General features: G+C 53.8%; 2 protein-coding genes across 4 annotated transcripts in view; one reads left to right on the top strand and one right to left on the bottom strand.

Moving 5' to 3' along the window:
- LOC116478329 (adenylate kinase isoenzyme 1) overlaps positions 1-6,063 on the bottom strand; it is a 16,694-nt gene extending 10,631 nt beyond the window's left edge. Inside the window, exons 1-3 of one of the 2 annotated variants that reach the window (XM_032169428.2) lie at positions 5,830-6,063; positions 3,386-3,584; positions 987-1,100 (exon numbers count right to left, since the gene is read on the bottom strand). In XM_032169428.2, the coding sequence (XP_032025319.2) occupies positions 987-1,100; positions 3,386-3,584; positions 5,830-5,957 (441 nt within the window). In that variant the 5' untranslated portion in view covers positions 5,958-6,063. The remainder of the gene's footprint in view (positions 1-986; positions 1,101-3,385; positions 3,585-5,829) is intronic. The other variant, XM_058425121.1, reaches the window with a different exon arrangement.
- GTF2F1 (general transcription factor IIF subunit 1) lies at positions 6,055-19,573 on the top strand. 2 transcript variants are annotated; one of them, XM_032169415.2, is made up of 13 exons: positions 6,055-6,669; positions 6,750-6,796; positions 7,675-7,747; positions 9,985-10,178; positions 12,054-12,224; positions 15,819-15,994; positions 17,272-17,425; positions 17,507-17,568; positions 17,645-17,764; positions 17,928-18,001; positions 18,083-18,221; positions 18,461-18,578; positions 18,666-19,573. In XM_032169415.2, exons 1-13 carry the CDS (start codon positions 6,658-6,660, stop codon positions 18,868-18,870), a joined length of 1,545 nt encoding a protein of 514 aa, XP_032025306.1. In that variant the 5' UTR covers positions 6,055-6,657; the 3' UTR covers positions 18,871-19,573. The 2 variants fall into 2 exon arrangements, with proteins under 2 accessions (XP_032025306.1, XP_032025305.1); XM_032169414.2 differs by having other exon boundaries at positions 15,819-16,003.

Genomic DNA, 19,573 nt, shown 5'->3' with positions numbered 1-19,573 from the left:
GCCTGAGCAACATAGAGGAAACCTATGTCTACAAACAAACAAACAAACAAACAAAAAGGGTACTTGGTCGGGCACGGTGGCTCATGCCTATAATCCCAGCACTTTGGGAGGCCAAGGTGGGTGGATCACCTGAGGTCAGGAGTTCGAGACCAGCCTGGCCAACATGGAGAAACCCGTCTCTACTAAAAATACAAAAAAAAAAAAAAATTAGCCGGGTGTGGTGGCAGGCACCTGTAATCCCCACTACTCGGGGGCTAAGGCAGGAGAATCGCTTGAACCTGGGAAGCAGAGGTTGCAGTGAGCCGATTTCACGCCATTGCACTCCAGCCTGGGAAACAGAGAGAGACTCTGTCTTAAAGAAAAAAAAAAGGAAATTAGGTACTTGGGGGCTGAAGTGGGAGGAGCTCAACGCTGCAGTGAGCTATGATCGCACCACAGCACTCCAGACTGGGCAAGAGTGAGACCCTGTCTTCACCACCCAAAAAAAACAGGCCGACATGGTGGCTCACGCGTGTAATCTCAGTACTTTAGGAGGCCAAGGCAGGCAAATCACTTGAGGTCAGGAGTTCAAGACCAGTGTGGCCAACATGATGAAACCCCATCTCTACTAAAAATACCAAAATTAGCCGTGCATGGTGGCAGGTGCCTACTGTAGTCCCAGCTACTCAGGAGGCTAAGGCACAAGGATCGCTTGAACCCAGGAGGCAGAGGTTGTGGTGAACCAAGATTGCACCATTGCACTCCAGCCTGGGCAACAGAAGGAGACTCTGTCTAAAAAATAATAAATAAATAAATAAATAAATAAATAAATAAATAACAAAAAAACTCCATTTCCCTCTCAGCATCTCCTCTCTCCTTGTATCTCAGCCTTTCTTATCTCTAGTCTGTGCAGCCTTATCCAAGGTGGGCAGGGAGGGATGGCCTCACACCTCCACACATGCACACAGACACGAACACACCCACACCCACACTTCAGGGCCACTCACGATGTGCTCAAACTCCATGGCCTGCCTCAGCTCCCAGGGAAAGTCATCGATGAGGAAGCCCCGGCTCTCCAGGCAGGACAACATGTTGTCACTGACCATATCCAGGATGATGCCCTGGGAAGGAAGGGGGTGAATTCAGCACCCAGGAGCCCTTCTTTCCCTGCCGAATCACCCTGGGGAGATCAGTTTCTAAGGCGGCTCTCCCTGTCAAGTTCTATTCCTCCATCTGGACTTCTGGTGAAGACAGGGTGACTATGCCCTGCTTGGCGCCCTGGATTCTGAGTCTGCTACAATGCTCTAAAGAAACTGCTTCTTCACTGGGTGCGGTGGCTCACGCCTCTAATCCCAACACTTTGGGAGGTCGAAGTAGATGGATCACCTGAGGTCAGGAGTTCAAGACCAGCCTGGCCAACATGGTGAAACCCTGTCTCTACTAAAAATCCAAAAACTAGGCTGGGTGCAGTGGCTCATGCCTGTAATCCCAGCACTCTGAGAGGCTGGGGCGGGCGGATCACCTGAGGTCAGGAGTTCGAGACCAGCCTGGCCAACATGGTGAAACCCTGTCTCCACTAAAAATACAAAAATTAGCTGGGCATGGTGGTGTGCACCTGTAATCCCAGCTACTCGAGAGGCTAAGTCACAAAAATCACTTGAACCCGGGAGGCAGAGGCTGCAGTGAGCCAAGATGGTGCCATGGCACTCCAGCCTGGGTAACAGAGTGAGACCCCTCAAACAAAGCAAAGCAAAACAAAACAAAACAAAAACCTGCTTCTCAAAAGTAGGCATGCTAGTGCTGGGCTTGTACCTTAATCATCACCATGTTATGAGGCAGGTACTGGGGTCCCCTTCATTTTTCGGGTGAGGAAGTGGCTTCACGGGGTGACAAATGAAATAAATACTAACTAATTCTGTTGAGTTATTTTTTTGTTTGTTTTTGTTTTTTAAAGAGATGGAGTCTCACTCTGTTGCCCAGGCTGGAGTGTAGTGGCGCGATCTCACCTCACTGCAACCTCCACGTCCGGGGTTGAAGCGATTCTCTTTCCTCAGCTTCCCAAGTAGCTGGGATTGCAGGTGTGCACCATCATGCCCAGCTAATTTTTGTATTTTTTAGTAGAGATGGGGTTTCACTATATGTTGGCCAGGCTGGTCTTGAACTCCTGGCCTCAGGTGATCCGGCCTCCCAAAGCATTGGGAGTACAGGCATGAGCCACCACACCTAGCCATTTTTTTTTTCTTGAGACAGAGTCTCACTCTGTTGCCCAGGCTGGAGTGCAATGGTGTGAGCTCAGCCCACTGCAACCTCCACCTCCCGGATCCAAGCGATTCTCCTGCCTCAGCCTCCCGAGTAGCTGGGGATTACAGGTGCGTGCCACCATGCCCAGCTAATTTTGATTTTTTTGTTTGTTTGTTTGTACTTTTAGTAGAAATGGGGTTTCACCATGTTGGCCAGGCTGGTCTTGAACTCCTGACCTCAAGTGATTCACCCGCCTTGGCCTCCTAAAGTGTTGGGATTACAGGTGTGAGCCACTGCACCCGGCCCTTTTTTTTTTTTTTTTTTTTACTGAGTCTGGGTCTATCGCCCAGGCTGGAGTGCAGTAGCACGATCTCGGCTCACCGCAACCTCCACCTCCCGGGTTCAAGCTATTCTCCTGCCTCAGCCTCCTGAGTAGCTGGGATTATAGGCACCTACTGCCACGCCTGGATAATTTCTGTATTTTTAGTAGAGAAGAGGTTTCACCACGTTGGCCAGGCTGGTCTCGAACTCCTGACCTCGTGATCCACCCATCTTGGCCTCCAAAGTGTTGGGAATACAGGCATGAGCCACTGTGCCTGTGCTTGAGTGATTTTCTTTTAGCTCAAATTGACCTTTATTTGCAATTCATGAATGGGGCACCCTCCATTTCACCAAACAGTGAGAGCTTCCCTAGTGAGTGATTCTTTTTTTTTTTTTTAGACAGGCTTTTGCTCTTGTTGCTGAGGCTGGAGTAGTGCAATGGCATGATCTCAGCTCACCACAACCTCCACCTCCCAGGTTCAAGTGATTCTCCTGCCTCAGCCTCCTGAGTAGCTGGGATTACAGGTATGCGCCACCACGCCCGGCTAATTTTGTATTTTTAGTAGAGATGGGATTTTTCCATGTTGTTCAGGTCTCGAACTCCCAACCTCAGGTGACCCACCTGCCTTGGCCTCCCAAAGTGCTGGGATTACAGGCGCGAGCCACTCGCCGGACCCCTACGGCCTTTTGATGGGATCTCTCCTTTTCACAGATAAGGAAACGAAGGTTCAGTGCAGCAAGGCAATGGCAGGGAAGTTGCAACCTCTGGGTCCCATGAGCCCTCCTGGTGGGTGGTTGTCCCAAGGTAACCCCTTCCTCCCTAACCCCTCCCATGAGCTCCTACCGCAGGCATTAGGGGTCCCTGCAGCATGATGTCACGGATCTGCCAGCCCTGCTGCGTGCTCCTTTGAGCTTCCTGTCCCAGTAGCTGGCCCAGCCCCACGTGGCAGAAGCCGTACTTGGTCACCATATTCTTGCACTGTGTCCCTTTGCCGCAGCCTGGGCCGCCCATCACGAAGATGATCGGGGGGACTTGAGAATGTCTGTGGTGCCCAGGAAGAGGGAGGGAGATGGGTTAGTCCCTGTAGGGGCACAGGTGTCCCTGAGTGACATTGGACAAAGTCTCTTGGCATACTCTCTTTTGCTGTAGGGTGGCATCTTAGGGGTATGGTTCTGTTCTCAAGGGCATAGCCAGGCACGTTGTGTGTTTGTGCCGCTTTGGATGAAGATGTGAACTTGAGGCCAGGTGTGGTGGCTCACGCCTATAATCCCTGCACTTTGGGGAGGCCGAGGCGGGTGGATCCCTTGATGTCAGGAGTTTGAGACCAGCCTGGCCAACATGGTGAAACCCCATCACTACTAAAAATACAAAAAAAATTAGCTAGGTGTGGTGGCGCACGCCTGTGATCCCAGCTACTCGTGAGGCTGAAGCAGGAGAATCGCTTGAACCCAGGAGCCAAAGGTTGCAGTGAGCCGAGATTGTGCCACTGCACTCCAGACTGGGCGACAAAGCAAGACTCCATAAAAAAAAAAAAAAAAATGATGTGGCCAGGCGCGGTGGCTCATGCCTGTAATCCTAGCACTTTGGGAGGCCGAGGCGGGCGGATCACTTCAGGTCAGGAGATCGAGACCATCCTGGGTAACACGGTGAAAACCCGTCTCTACTAAAAATATAAAAAATTAGCCGGGCGTGGTGACAGGCACCTGTAGTCCCAGCTACTTGGGAGGCTGAGGAAGGAGAATGGCATGAACCCAGGAGGTGGAGCTTGCAGTGAGCCGAGATCATGCCACTGCACTCTAGCCTGGGCGACAGAGCGAGACTCCATCTCAAAAAAAACAAAAAACAAAACAAAACAAAAAAAACAAAGGTGAATTTGAGCAGGCCAGGCCCTTCGCACACGGCATCTCCTTAAAGCATCCTGAGGACTCTATCATCCCATTTTACGGTGGAGGGAACCCAGGTTCAGTGAGAGGCAGGGACTTGCCCACGCTCCCAGTCTCATCCCATACTCCCCTTCTCTCTGTTCCAGCCCCATCCCCTACTCCCCTTCCCTCTGTCCCAGCCCCATCCCATACTCCCCTTCCCTCTGTCCCAGCCCCAGGGGGCTTCAGTTCTTTGAATTTGAAACTCACTTCTCCCTTGCTGTTTCCTCTGCTTGGAAAATCCCTGCCTGCCCCAGTTCCTTCTGGCCACAACTTCCATCTGGCCTTCTCTAGCCTCTATCTAGAGCTTCCCCCCATCACTCCTTGTCTGAGACACCGATTTCCTCCACAGCAATGGCCACAGTCTGTCATGATCTTCTCTATTTACTCGTTCTTTTTTTTTTTTTTTCCTTCTTTTTCTTTTTCTTTTTTTTTTTTTTTTTGAGACAAGAGTTTCGTTCTTGTTGCCCAGACTGGAGGGCAATGGCGTGATCTCGGCTCACCACAACCTCTGCCTCCCAGGTTCAAGCGATTCTCCTGTCTCAGCCTCCCAAGTAGCCGGGATTACAGGCATGTGCTACCACACCCGGCTAATCTTGTATTTTTAGGAGAGACGGGGTTTCTCCATGTTGGTCAGGCTGGTCTGGAACTCCCAACCTCAGGTGATCCGCCCGCCTCGGCCTCCCAAAGTGCTGGGATTACAGGCGTGAGCCACCGTGCCCGGCCGTTTATTCGTTCTTGTCTCCCCCAAGCCAGACTCGACTCCGTGAAGGCAAGGACTATTTCTGCCTCCCTCATTCCTATATTCCCAGGAGCTGGCAGTTTCTGACATTTAGTGGTGGATGAGGAATAAATGAAAACAGACACATCGACGGTGTCTATAGTTCATGGCCTAACTTTTGTGTCTTGCCCCCCTTCCCTTTGCTTAGCCAACTCCTATGTATCCGTCAGCGCCCAACTGAAACCTCCCCTCTTCTCTGAGCCCTCAGAGCCCCGCTGTGCTTCTCCTGCTCCTTCCTGGGTTGTAGATTCCCATGTTATGAATCTGTCTCCTCCACGACACTGTAACCCTCGAGAGGACACTGTAATCCTCCGTGGGGAGCTGCTTTGACAGATTCACCTTTCGGGGCCCCGAACCCAGGAGGTGCTGGAGTATTTCCGAAGTGGAGCAATGAATGGTTGCGCCGTGAGCATGCGCAGTTGTGTTACTGCCATGATTTTGGGGGGTGTGTGCATGCCTGGAACCGGGTAGGGGATCCTGCATCTCCCTCCTGTTCTCTGCAGCTTCCTTCCCTTCCTCACAGGAAGCCAGCCGGCCGCCCCCGCGACGTTACCCTTCTCCTGGGGCCTCAGAGCCCTGCCCACCTCGGGCAGCTTGGACTTGCAGAGACCCATCCGGCCAGCAGCTCTTGGGGCGGTCGCGCCCCGACCCCGCCCAGGTTCTGACCCCTCCTGGCTCGGCTCAACGTCACAAGGGTCCCCGCCTCGGTCATTTTGCGGGAATGACGGGGTCGACCCCTTCGGGGTAGGGGGAGGAAATGAACCCCAAACAGGCCCACGGGGAGCCAAGCGGCGGTTCGACCTGACCCGAGTAGGCCTCGGTTGCTATGGTGACGCGGCCTCCTTGGCCCCCTAGGTCCGGAGCGGCTTGGCGCATGCGCAAAGTGCCTGGGCGCCCACAAGGGGGATTCGTCTTCCTCTTCCCACCCAGGATGCCCTACGGTCCTTGGGTGCTGACGTCACGAGAGAGGGCGGTCCCCCATTTGATGAAGTTAACCGTGTTAAATACAGGAGCGCCAGCGACAGAGGCCCGTTAGTTTATCTCAGACTCGGCCTAGGTTTGCTGAGTCTAAAAAGGGACCGTGGTGGCCCTTTTGAGGTGACCATAGCCGCGGAGGAGCATAAGTGACTGCGCACTGAGGTGGCCACAGTCGCTAAGAAGGTTGCCATAGCGACGCGGCCGCTCGAGGGTTTCGCTTCCGGGTTAGGCGACTGCAGAAGCATAGACGGAGTAGCCTGAGCGCCTCTTCCGGTTACCTTTTCCCCGTGCCAGAGGCGCCTAGGGTTGGGGTCCTCGCTCAGGGACAGAGACCCGACACCGAGCGGCGGCTTCCCCGGGATCGAGGGACGCGCACGCCAGAGGAGACGAAAGGAACCCCGGTCGGACCAGATCGGAACCACTGACCATTGCCCATGGCGGCCCTAGTGAGTGTGGATTTGGCGGGGTTCGGGGGTTCCGACGGCGACCTCGGCAACCCCTCACTCACCGCTTCCTCTTTCCGCAGGGCCCTAGCAGCCAGAATGTCACTGAATACGTCGTTCGAGTTCCTAAGTAAGTCCCCAGCCCCGTCTCCCCCTCCTCTCCACCCCCCAAAAATGAAAACCTTCACGATCTTCTTAGCCAGGCGTTTCTGGCCCTGTCTGTTCTCCCTCCAGACCGGGAGAGACTTGGAGGGCAGGGCTGGGATTAAGCTGAGGCTTCTCTGGGGACAACACTGCTTTTTTGAACGAATGAATGAATGGGTGCATTAATACACGGCGATCCAGCCTCCTGGCCTAACCTTCGAGGAGTATATGATCCCATGATGCCCAGGCCAGCGCTAAGGACATATTCCTCGTCCTGTTTCAAAGTGGTCAGGCTGTCTTTCCTTTCCAGGCCTTTGTACATCCTGTTCCCTCTGCCATGAGTGCCTCCCCTCAACCCCTAAACTGTAACTCTGCTGGGTGAATTCTTGATGATTCTGCAAAACTCAGCTCCAGTATCTTCCTCCTCCAGGAAATACTCCCTGCCTGTCCTCCCTCCTCCCCAAGGCTGAGTTCACAATAATCTCCACATCTTGGGTTCCCCCAAATCTTTGTCCCTCCATCTGCTCTTCTTCTGCCTGGGGTCAGGAGAGGATGGGTCTAGCTTCTCTGGCACACTGGGAATCCTTGGAGTCTTCCGTATCCAGTGTTGCCAGGCAAAACAGGCTGAATGAAGCTGGGTGGGTTTGTTGAGTGAATTGAATTGAATTAATGATTCAATTGAATGGAATGATTGAATTGAATTAATGGTTCAGTTGAGTTGTGATTGAATTAAATTAATGATTTGATTGAATTAATGATCCAGCTGGGCGATTGATTGAATTAATGGTTCAGTGGCATTGACTGATTAAGTTAATGATTGAATTGCTGTATTGGATTGACACTGCCTCTTCTAATCCGTTCCAGGAATACAACCAAAAAATATAACATCATGGCTTTTAATGCAGCCGATAAAGTCAACTTTGCTACGTGGAATCAGGTAAGTCCCTGAGTCCTGGGGGTTGGGGGCTGGGGTGGTGAGAGAACTTGCCCCTGACCTTGGTGATTGTGATAGTTGCTTAACTGTCATAGTAACTAAATCTTAGTTTTCTCACTTTTCTCCAAGTGAAGAAAAGATAGATGACAAAGGGTTGGGTGCAGTAGTTCACACCTGTAATCCCAGCACTTTGGGAGACTGAGGCAGGAAGCTTGCTTAAGGCCAGGAGTTCAAGACCAGCCTGGGCAATATAATAGCAAGACCCCCAACTCTACAAAAAAATAAAAAAGTTAGCTGGGGCTGACAGTGTGGGTCTGTAGTCCTACACAGGAGGCTGAGGTAGGAGGATCGCTTGAGCCCAGGGGTTCAAGGCTGCAGTGAGCTATGATTGTACCACTGCACTCCAGCTTGGATAACAGAGCAAGGCCCTGTCTCAAAAGAAAAAAAAAAAAAAAAAAAAAAGGAAATGGCAAAGGCCCAGGTCGAGCTCCTGGGTGTCCCTGTAAGTTAGGTTTAGTAGGTCCACCGGAGGCCTCTCCTTAAAGGAGAACATTTAGAAGTTGTGCCCACTGTCGGACATTTTTGGCCAAGGTTTATCTGGGCAAGGGAGGACTGGGCTGGGGGCTTTCCCAGAGCCCCTGCCATCAGAGGCTCTAGAAAGGACTTTGGGAGCCATTAAAGCGTCTTCAACTGGGAAGTTGTAGTGTGATCTGGCTGCTGTGGGGAGACAAACTGTGGGTTTGAGGGCAAAAAAACGGAGACCAGGGTAGAAGCAACTGGACTGGTCTAGGTGAGTCCTGGTGGGGCACTGGAGGCAGTGGAGGTTATGAGATGTGGCTGATTCTAGAGTGGTTTGGAAATGGTATATATGGACCTTAAATCAAGAGCTTAAGGGTAATTCGGATCATATTAGCCACATAGGTCATGATAAATGGTTACATTTGTAGAGATTTTGGTGCCTTAATGTCAGCAAGTATTGCACAATGAGTTTCTTTTTATTTATTTTATTTTATTTTTTTGTGATGGAGTCTCTTTTCGCCCAGGCTGGAGTGAAATGGCACAACTTGGGCTCACTGCAGCCTCCACCTCCCAGGTTCAAGCCATTCTCCTGCCTCAGCCTCCCAAGTGGCTGGGATTACAGGCGCCCACCACGCCTAGCTAATTTTTGTATTTTTAGTAGAGACGAAGTTTTGCCATGTTGGTCAGGCTGCTCTTGAACTCCTGACCTCAAGTGATCCACCCGCCTCAGCCTCCCACCATGCCTAGCCTTTTTATTTTTAAAAAATAGATATAGGATCTCACTATGTTGCCCAGGCTGGTCTTTTTTTTTTTTTTTTTTTGAGACTGAGTCTCGCTTTGTTGCTCAGGCTAGAGTGCAGTGGCGTGATCTCGGCTCACTGCAAGCTCCGCCTCCCAGGTTCATGCCATTCTCTTGCCTCAGCCTCCCAAGTAGCTGGGACTACAGGCACCCACCACCACGTCCGGCTAATTTTTTGTATATTTAGTAGAGACGGGGTTTCACTGTGTTAGCCAGGATAGTCTCTATCTCATGACCTCATGATCCACCCGCCCTGCCTCGGCCTCCCAAAGTGTTGGGATTACAGGTGTGAGCCACTGCGCCTGGCCTTTTTTTTTTCTTAAGACAGAGTGCCACTCTCACCCAGGCTGGAGTGCAGTGGCATGATCTCGGCTCACTGCAACCTCCACCACCCAGGTTCAAGCCATTCTGATGCCAGGCTGGTCTTAAACTCCTGAGTTCAAGTGATCCTTCTGCCTTGGCCTCCCAAAGTTCTGGGATTACAGGTGTGAGCCACAGCACAATGAGTTTCAATATGCATGCATTCTGGAGATGTGTGGAAATTCTAGTTACTTATAGATTTTTGGAAAAGAATCCTGGAACCAGTTGCTTGCTGTAGATAATAGTGAAGTCTAATTACTTCTACATTCCTCAGGCCTCTGATGGCCTGCCTGCTTGATGGTCACCAGGTGGTCTTTTTCTCTTTAATTTTAATTTGGAAATAATTTCAAGCTTTTAAGTTGCAAAAATAGAGCGCAAGGCTCGCTCAAATTCCCTTTACCCAGATTCGTCAAAGGCTACCATTCTCCTCCCTTGTTGCCAAGTGGTAAGTTGGTTTTGAGCATCTAGAGCTCGGCCTAGGGCAAGGAAGGGTGTTCCTGGAGGGGGGCACCACCCAAGCAAAGCCAGGGACCCTGAGAGGCTTTGCTTCCTGCTCCCCTAGGCTCGGCTGGAGCGAGACTTGAGCAACAAGAAAATCTACCAAGAGGAGGAGATGCCCGAATCGGGCGCGGGCAGCGAGTTCAACCGCAAGCTTCGGGAGGAGGCTCGGAGGAAGAAGTACGGCATCGTCCTCAAGGAGTTCCGGCCCGAGGACCAGCCCTGGCTGCTCCGGGTCAACGGCAAATCAGGCAGGAAGTAAGTGGTGGGGCAGTGGCCGTGCCGGCTTAGTGACCAGTCCACATCCCCAGGCCTCAACTTACATACTTTGTGGTGTACCCTCTCTGAACCTCAGATTCCCACTGCTGCGATGGAGGTGCTTCCATCCCTGTGGGGTTTTATTATTTATTTATTTATTTATGTATGTATGTTATCTTATTTTACTTATTTATTTTTTTGAGAGAGTCTTGCTCTGTCGCCCAGGCTGGAGTGTAGTGGCGTGATCTCGGTTCACTGCAACCTACACCTCTCCGGTTCAAGCGATTCTCCTGCCTGAGCCTCCTGAGTAACTGGGATTACAGGTGCCTGCCACCACCACGCCCAGCTAATTTTTGTATTTTTAGTAGAGACAGGGTTTCACTATATTGGTCAGGCTGGTCTCAAACTCGTGATCCTCCTGCCTCGGCCTCCCAAAGGGCTGGGATTACAGGCGTGAGCCACCGCGCCCAGCCTACTTATTTATTTATTTTGAGACAGGGTCTCACTCTGTCGCCCAGGCTGGAGTGCAGTGGTGCAATCGTAGCTCACTGCAGGCTCCAACTTTTGGGCTCAAGAGATCTTCCCACCTCAGCCTCCTGAGTAGCTGGGACTACAGGCATGCCCCACCATGCCTGGCTAATTTTTGTATTTTTGGTAGAGATGGGGTCTTGCTGTGTTGCTCAAGCTGGTCTTTAACTCCTGGGGTCAAGCGATCCTCCTACCTTGGTCTCTCAAAGTGCTGGGATTACAGGCGTGAGCCACTGCCCAGGCCCTGGGGTTGTGTTTTTGAAGATAGTTCACTGAGTTGGTGCTTGTGCCTGGCTGTGAGGCAGCTCTGAGTGCCACAATGCAGGAAGCTTGGGTGGCCAGCCTTGGGGGCTCATGACACTTGAGATGACCTCTCAGAGGGGGCAGACTGAGGGCAGAGCAGGAGGGGTCCAGGTTAGGTTGATGAAGGGTGCTCCAGGCACAGCAGTTGGGTGATAGTGACAGACACAGGCAGCTCACACAGGGCAGTGGGTGCCAGGATGTGCTGGGCCCAGCGGAGCCTTGGAAAGCTATAGGCAGGGAAGGGGCACTCACCCAGATTGTCTGGACCTTTGGGGTAGAAGAGAATGAGGTAGAGGCCTCAAGGAGGCTGGGCAGTTGTTTAGGCTTGAGGGAATGGTGGCCTGGGCCAGGTGTCCACTTCAGATGTGGCCATGCCATGGCTGGGCGCAGTGGCTCACGCCTATAATCCCAGCCCTTTGGGAGGCCGAGGCGGGCAGATTACTTGGGGTCAGGAGTTCAAAACTAGCCTGGCCAACATGGTGAAACCCCGTCTCTACTAAAACTACAAAAGTTAGCTGGGCGTGGTGGCGGACACCCGTAATCCCAGCTACTGGGGAGGCTGAGGCACGAGAATCACTTGAACCCGGGAGGTGGGGGTTGCAGTGAGCTGAGACTGTGCCACTGTACTCCAGCCTGGGTGACAGAGCGAGACTCCATCTCAAAAAAAAAATATTTGGCCATGCCTTCCCGCCCCATCTTCTCACTTGGCTCCTCAGTTTCCTGGGTATGGCCCAGAGGTAGCAGAGCTGGAGGCAAATGTAGACAGTCTGACTGCAGGGTTGGGCTCTCCTGAGATAATCTCACATGGTCTTTCCAGAAATGATCCCGATGTGCACACGCCCAGCACTTTGCAGGGTAGGCGCGCCGGCCCTGTTCCCAGATGTGGAAATTGATGAGGCCCAGGTGGTTGAAGGGCCTGCCCAGGCCTCCATCCCTTGGTCTTTCTCCTATGGCAAGTGCCACAAAGGAGGCAGGTTCCCGGGGGACACAGGCGGGACTGGGGCTGGTCTCTGTGGGCCAGGCCATGACCGTGGCTCCCTGCAGGTTCAAGGGCATCAAGAAGGGAGGCGTGACAGAGAATACGTCCTACTACATCTTCACCCAGTGCCCCGACGGGGCCTTCGAGGCCTTCCCCGTGCACAACTGGTACAATTTCACGCCGCTGGCCCGGCACCGCACCCTCACTGCCGAGGAGGCCGAGGAGGAGTGGGAGAGGTGAGTGGGCTGGGTGGTGGCTGGGGACAGAAGTGAGGGAAATGGGGTGCCTTGCCATGGGTATATCACCAGGCCCTGTGCTGGGAGCTGGGGACTCAGGGGTAACCAGGGCAGACCCCACTCGGCCGTCTCGGAGCTGTCAGTTCAGGAGGAAACAGATAGGAGGCCTTAGGGCCACAATGGGGCACCCAGAGGGTGCTGCCAGAGCCAGAGTCTGTGACCCGGAGCTCAAATTGGCAGAGCAGGGTGGGGTCTAACTGCCCCCTTGGCTTTCCGCAGGCCGCAGGTCACAGAGCCAGGTCCACTGCAGGGCAGCAGCTCCAGGCAGGGCATCCAAGGAGGGTTTCTCTAGCAGTGACATCGGCCTCAGAGGTGGGGCGGGTACAGTTAAGGGCTGTGGAGGGACACAGTGCATGAGGCCAGTGCAGAGTGACTGTGGGCAGGGGGATGAGGCTGGGGGCCCAGAGCACTTGGTCTTGGATGTATGGCTTTGGATGAGACCTTAGGGCCACCACCGCCGTAGGGTGCCTGCAGATGGTGGGGAGGGCACTCTGGACGCATCTGCAAAATGGCATTTGCACAGGTCACAGATGAGCAGATGCTCAAAGAGTCGATGGCTCCCAGAGGGTTAAAAAAACATCTTTTTCGGTGGGGTGTGGTGGCTTATGCCTGTAATCCTAGCACATTGGGAGGCGGAGGCGGGCGGATCACGAGGTCAGGAGATCGAGACCATCCTGGCTAACACGGTGAAACCCCGTCTCTACTAAAAATACAAAAAATTAGCTGGGTGTGGTGGCGGGTGCCTATAGTCCCAGCTACTCAGGAAGCTGAGGCAGGAGAATGGCGTGAACCCGGAAGCCGGGAGGCAGAGCTTGCAGTGATCCTAGATTGCACCACTGCACTCCAGCCTGGGCGACAGAGTGAGACTCCATCTCAAAAAAACAAAACAAACATCTTTTTCCCTTTTTGGTTTAGTGTTTTTTTGTTTTTTTTTTTGTGGGTTTTTTTTGAGACTGAGTTTCGTTCTTGTTGCCCAGGCTGGAGTGCAGTAGCGCAATCTCAGCTCACTGCAACCTCTGCCTCCTAGGTTCAAGCAATTCTCCTGCCTCAGCCTCCCGAGTAGGGAAATGGGATTACAGGCATGCACCACCACGCCCGGCTAATTTTGTATTTTTTTGTAGAGACAGGGTTTCACCATGTTGGCCACGTGGTCTCAAACTCCTGACCTCAGGTGATCTGCCCCCCTCGGCCTCCCAAAGTGCTGGGATTACAGGCGTGAGCCACCATGCCCGGCCCCTGCTTTAGTTTTTAATCATTTCCTTTGGTTTTAAAATTTCTGAAGAGTGTAGGTTGGCTCAGCTCCAAAAGCAACCCCAGTAAATGGCACGAAGTCAGAGCGTCCTCCCCACCGGGTCATGAGCCTCTGAGCCTGTGGGGCAGTTTCTGTACCCCTGCTCCCCTGGAACAACATCCGCCAGGTCTGCCTGCCTGCTCCACGTTGGTTGAGTTCCTGGGGCTCCACTGTAAAATCAGTCGATCAATCATTGCTGGGAGGGCAGGTTCCCTTTTGCTGTATTTTCCTTAGAATCTGCTTTGTAAGTTTTAGGGAGAAGAATTTGGCATTTTATAAAATTGTGTAAAACCTGGATGTTAACCAAAGGAGAAATGCCATCTCTTATTTTTTTTTTTTTTTTTTTGAGACAGAGTCGCGTTCTGTCACCCAGGCTGGAGTGCAGTGGTGCCATCTCAGCTCACTGGCTCACTGCAACCTCGACCTCCCGGGTTTAAGCGATTCTCCTGCCTCAGCCTCGTGAGTAGCTGGGACTATACACGTGCATCTCCACACCCGGCTAATTTTTATACTTTTAGTAGAGAAGGGGTTTCAGCATATTGCCCAGGCTGCTCTCGAACTCCTGGCCTCAAGTGATCTGCCTGCCTTGGCATCCCAATGTGCTGAGATTACACCTGTGAGCCACGGTGCCTGGCCAGAATGCCATCTCTTGATCAGATGTTAAATCTACTTAGCTAAGAACTGTTCAGGCTGGGCATGTGGAGAGTGGATCACAAGGTCAGAAGTTCGAGACCAGCCTGGCCAATTTGGTGAAACCCCATCTCTAGTAAAAATACAGAAATTAGCCGGGCATGGTGGCGGGCACCTGTAATTCCAGCTACTCAGGAGGCTGAGGCAGGAGAATTGCTTGAACCTGGGAGGCAGAGGTTGCAGTCAGCTGAGATCACGCCATTGCACTCCAGCCTCAGTGACAGATCAAGACTCCAACTCAAAAAAAAAAAAAGAAGAAATTGTGATGGGGTCTCGTCATGTTGCTCAGGCTAGTCTCAAACTCCTGGGTTCAAGTGAGCCTCCAGCCTCGGCCTCCCCTCCCAAAGTGCTGGGATGACAGGCTTGAGCCACTGCACCCAGCTGTCACTTTTTTGGTGCATGGCTCAGTAAGGTAAAGCCACTCACAGTGTTATGCAGCAGTTTCATTATCTTTCACACCAGCCTGGGCCTTGCCCATGTTAGATGCATTCCTAACACTTCTCATTAAATGCAGTCCTTTTTTTTTTTTTTTTTTTTGGAGACAGAGTCTTACTCTGTCACCCAGGCTGGATTGCAGTGGGGCAATCTTAGCTCACTGCAACCTCTGCCTCCTGAGTTCAACTGATTCTCCTGCCTCAGCCTCCTGAGTAGCCAGGATTACAGGCACACGCCACCATGCCTGGCTAATTTTTGTGTTTGTCGTAGGGACGAGGTTTCACCATGTTGTTCAGGCTGGTCTCAAACTCCTGACCTCAGGTGATCCACTTGCATCGGCCTCCCAAAGTGCTGAGATTACAGGCGTGAGCCACGGTGCCCAGCCCAGCCTGCAGTCCTGTTTTTTAAAGCTTCTGTGAGCAATGAGACAATGTTACATTGTTCCAGTGGAAACAGTATGTTTTGTCATTAAATAAAAAGACATCTATAAATTAAGATAACAAGAGATCTGGCCGGGCATGGTGGCTCACACCTGTAATCCCAGCACTTTGGGAGGCCGAGGTGGGTGGATCATGAGGTCAGGAGTTCGAGACCAGCCTGTCCAATATGGTGAAGCCCTGTCTCTACTAAAAATACAAAAAACAAAAAAAATTACCTGGGCATGGTGGCAGGCGCCTGTAACCCCAGCTATCGGGGAGGCTGAGGCAGGGGAATTGCTTGAAGCCAGGAAGTGGAGGTTGTAGTGAGCCGAGATCGCACCATTGCACTCCAGCCTGGGCAGGAAAGTAAGACTCTGTCTCAAAAAATAAAAAAATAATAAAAAACATAGCAAGAAACCAGTGTGACTGGATTGGGGCCAGACTCTGAGTCCGAGGGAGGTGCTGAGACTCCAGCAGCACGTGGGGACCTGCTCTTTGGGGGACTCGGGGCAGAAAGGGAAGGCAGGAAGGGCCGGCTCTGTCTGTGTGGTTTCAGGGAGTCCTGTGCCACAGCCCAACTCCCCAGTGGCCACATCACATTGAAGGCTGTGTGGGTGGTGCCCTGGGGCTCGCCCCCTGCAAGCGCAGGTGCAAGGTGGTGCCAGGCCCGGCATGAGCCCCCCTGTGCCTGCCCCGCAGGAGGAACAAGGTGCTGAACCACTTCAGCATCATGCAGCAGCGGCGGCTCAAGGATCAGGACCAGGACGAGGACGAGGAGGAGAAGGAGAAACGCGGCCGCAGGAAGGCGAGCGAGCTGCGCATCCACGACCTGGAGGACGACCTAGAGATGTCGTCCGATGCCAGTGACGCCAGCGGTGAGGAGGGTGAGCACGGGGGCCCGGGCATTAGGTCACAGAGGTGCCTGCTCAGGCGGTGCCAGTGAAGGCAAAGTCTGCCATCGTTCACAGTGGCCCTAGAATGAGAGACAAGTGGGGCCGGGCACGGTGGCTCACGCCTGTCATCTCAGCACTTTGAGAGGCTGAGGCAGGCAGATCACCTGAGATCAGGAGTTCGAGACCAGCCTGGCCAACACAGTGAGACCCTGTCTCTACTGAAAACACAAAAATTAGCTGGGCATGGTGGTGCACGCCTCTAGTCCCAGCTACTCGGGAGACTGAGGCAGGAGAATCGCTTGAACCTGGGAGAGAGAGGTTGTGTTGAGCCGAGATCACGCCACTGGACTCCAGCCTGGGCAACAGAGATGGACTCCGTCTCAGAGAAAAAAGAATGAGAGTCAGGCGAGGCTGCGTGGAGGAGCAGTGATGTCAGTCAGGAGGCAAGGCCAGAGCCCAGGAGAGCTGAGCCATGGCCTTTCTTTTTTTTTTTTTTGAGACAGGATCTCTCTCTCTCACGGGCTGGAGTGTAGTGGTACAATCACAGCTCACTGCAGCCTTGACCTCCCAGGGTCAAGTGATCCTCCCACCTCAGCCTCCCGAGTAGCTGGGACTACAGGCATGCACCACCACGCTGGCTAATTTTTGTATTTTTAGTAGAGATGGGGTTTCACCATGTTGGCCAGGCTGGTCCCAAACTCCCGACCTCAGGTAATCTGCCTGTCTCGGCGTCCCAAAGTGCTGGGATTACAGGCGTGAGCCACCACACCTGGCCTAATTTTTGTATTTTTTTGTAGAGACTGGGGTCTAACTCACTATGTTGCCCATGATGGTCTGAAACTCCTGGGCTCAAGCCATCCTCCCACTTCAGCCTTCCAAAGTGCTGGGATGCCAGGCATGAGCCACTGCACCTGGCCTGGCTGTGGCCTTTACGGGGGTTCCTATGAGAAACTGCAACGCTGGGTTGATCAGTTTCAGTAATTCCTGTGCGCTCTGGGCTGTAGGGGCCGTCCCTGGTTATCGGATGCCTCACCTGTCTGGGAGAGGGAGAGTGGTCTGTGAGCGTTAGAGAAGGTGGTTGGGGGTGTGGGGTCTGCCGGAAGTTTGTTTAGGAGAGCTGAGCTCCTGGGCTGGCCCTGGAGGGGCAGTCTACCCAATCAGTGAGGCCCCCCAGGATGTCAAAACTGCACAAAATGTGAAAAACACAATAAATACCCACTGCCTTCCTCCTCGCTTTCCCTCCTTTCCTCCCTTCCCAGGCGGCAGAGCCCCCAAGGCCAAGAAGAAGGCGCCGCTGGCCAAGGGCGGCAGGAAGAAGAAGAAGAAGAAGGGTTCAGACGATGAGGCCTTCGAGGACAGTGATGATGGGGACTTCGAGGGCCAGGAGGTGGACTACATGTCAGACGGCTCCAGGTGAGGCCGACCGGAGGCGGCTGCGAGACCCCATGCGGCCTTGCGGGCACGCGCTCATCCTCTGCCGTCCCTGTCTTACAGCAGTTCCCAAGACGAGCCTGAGAGCAAGGCCAAGGCGCCGCAGCAGGAGGAGGGGCCCAAGGGTAGGTGGTGGCTGGGCGGGCCCTGGGGAGATGGGGGTGGTGCTTCCCTGCTCTTGCTCATATCCTGCCCCCCCAGGTGTCGATGAGCAGAGCGACAGTAGTGAGGAGAGTGAGGAGGAGAAGCCGCCTGAGGAGGACAAGGAGGAGGAGGAGGAGAAGAAGGCGCCCACCCCACAGGAGAAGAAGCGCAGGAAAGGTGCGGCACGTGTGGCCCCCACATTGGAGGCTCCGGTCGGGCCCTGGCGCCCTGCCGCCTCCTCCCCTCTCCCCTGCAGGCCTCCCTCATCTGCAGTGGAGGTACCAGTGGGCACCAGGTCCTGGGGTTGCTCTGGCCCTGATCCCTTTCCCGTACCCCGCAGACAGCAGCGAGGAGTCGGACAGCTCAGAGGAGAGCGACATTGACAGCGAGGCCTCCTCGGCCCTCTTCATGGCGGTAAGGCCCAGCCTAGTGGCCGGGGAGGCCTGGGAGTCCGTTTGCAGACTCACCCTCCTCACCCCACCCTGACCTCCGCAGAAGAAGAAGACGCCACCCAAGAGAGAGCGGAAGCCGTCGGGAGGGAGCTCAAGGGGCAACAGCCGCCCAGGCACGCCCAGCACAGAGGGTGGCAGCACCTCCTCCACCCTGCGGGCGGCTGCCAGCAAACTCGAGCAAGGTGAGCGCCCGTGGCCTCCCCACTCCCTGCTCGCCGCTCCCCACTCCCCACTCCCCACAGGCACAGCCACAGCCTCCCGACCTCTGTTGGGGCTCAGGACAGAGAGGGGATGGAGATGCGGGTGGAGGCCTGTCTGTCCCTGATCCCCTTGAACCCTAATCCTGGCACTGCCCAGCCTGGGGTCCTGCCCAGGGGTTCCGCCTCCTGCCCCCGACTCAGCCCTGACCCCACTCCCACAGGGAAGCGGGTGAGCGAGATGCCTGCAGCTAAGCGGTTGCGGCTGGATGCGGGACCCCAGAGCCTGTCCGGGAAGTCGACCCCCCAGCCGCCATCGGGCAAGACAACACCCAGCAGTGGGTAAGTTGACGAGGACAGCCGGGGGCAGGGCAAGGGCTACTGGGGACAATCACACTGATGCCACCTTCCCCGTTCTCCCATTCTCAGTGACGTGCAGGTGACTGAGGATGCCGTGCGCCGCTACCTGACACGGAAGCCCATGACCACTAAGGACCTGCTGAAAAAGTTCCAGACCAAGAAGACAGGGCTGAGCAGTGAGCAGACAGTGAACGTGCTGGCCCAGATCCTCAAGCGACTCAACCCCGAGCGCAAGATGATCAACGACAAAATGCACTTCTCCCTCAAGGAGTGAGGCTTGGTCCAATACACGGCTCTGTCCCCTAGAACTTCAGGCTCTCACTGCCCCCTCACCATCCTGGAGTGAGGCTCTGTCCAATACATGGCTCTGCCCTCCAGAACTTCAGGCTCTTACTGCCCCTTCGCCATCCTGCTCCCTGACTCCCAGGGCCCCATAGTTAGCAATTCTGGAAAAGTTAAGCCATTTCCTCCTCTGGCCCTTCCTTCTGGAATCTTCAGATGCCTGTTAGGCCTTATTTTCCTCCTTCTCCTGGCTCAGCCTCCTTCACACTGACCAACGGCCTGTGCTGCCCACTGGGTAACTTCTACAGTTCTCCCTTCCACTTCCCTAAGTCTCTCTTCAGCTGTGACTTATCCACCACATAGCCCAGTAAGTCTTCAGTTTTGGCTGGGCATGATGGTGAGCGCCTGCAGTCCCAGCTACTTGGGAGGCTAAGCCCAGTTCAAGGCTGCAGTGAACTATGATGGTGCCACTGCACTCCAGCCTGGGTGACAGAATGAGATCCTGGCTCACACACAAAAAAAGTAGCCAGGCATGGTGGCGGGCGCCTGTTGTCCCAGCTACTCCGTAGGCTGAGGCACGAGAATCACTTGATCCTGGGAGGTGGAGGTTGCTGTGAGCCAAGACCATGCCACTGCACTCCAGCCTGGGTGACAGAGTGAAACTGTCTCAATAAATAAAAAATAAATTGCTCAGA

This window comes from Hylobates moloch, unplaced genomic scaffold, assembly GCF_009828535.3.
Source record: "Hylobates moloch isolate HMO894 unplaced genomic scaffold, HMol_V3 SCAFFOLD_12, whole genome shotgun sequence".
Lineage (NCBI taxonomy): Eukaryota > Metazoa > Chordata > Mammalia > Primates > Hylobatidae > Hylobates > Hylobates moloch.
Note: the sequence above shows the minus strand (reverse complement) of the source record. Positions and strands in the feature narration are given on the sequence as shown.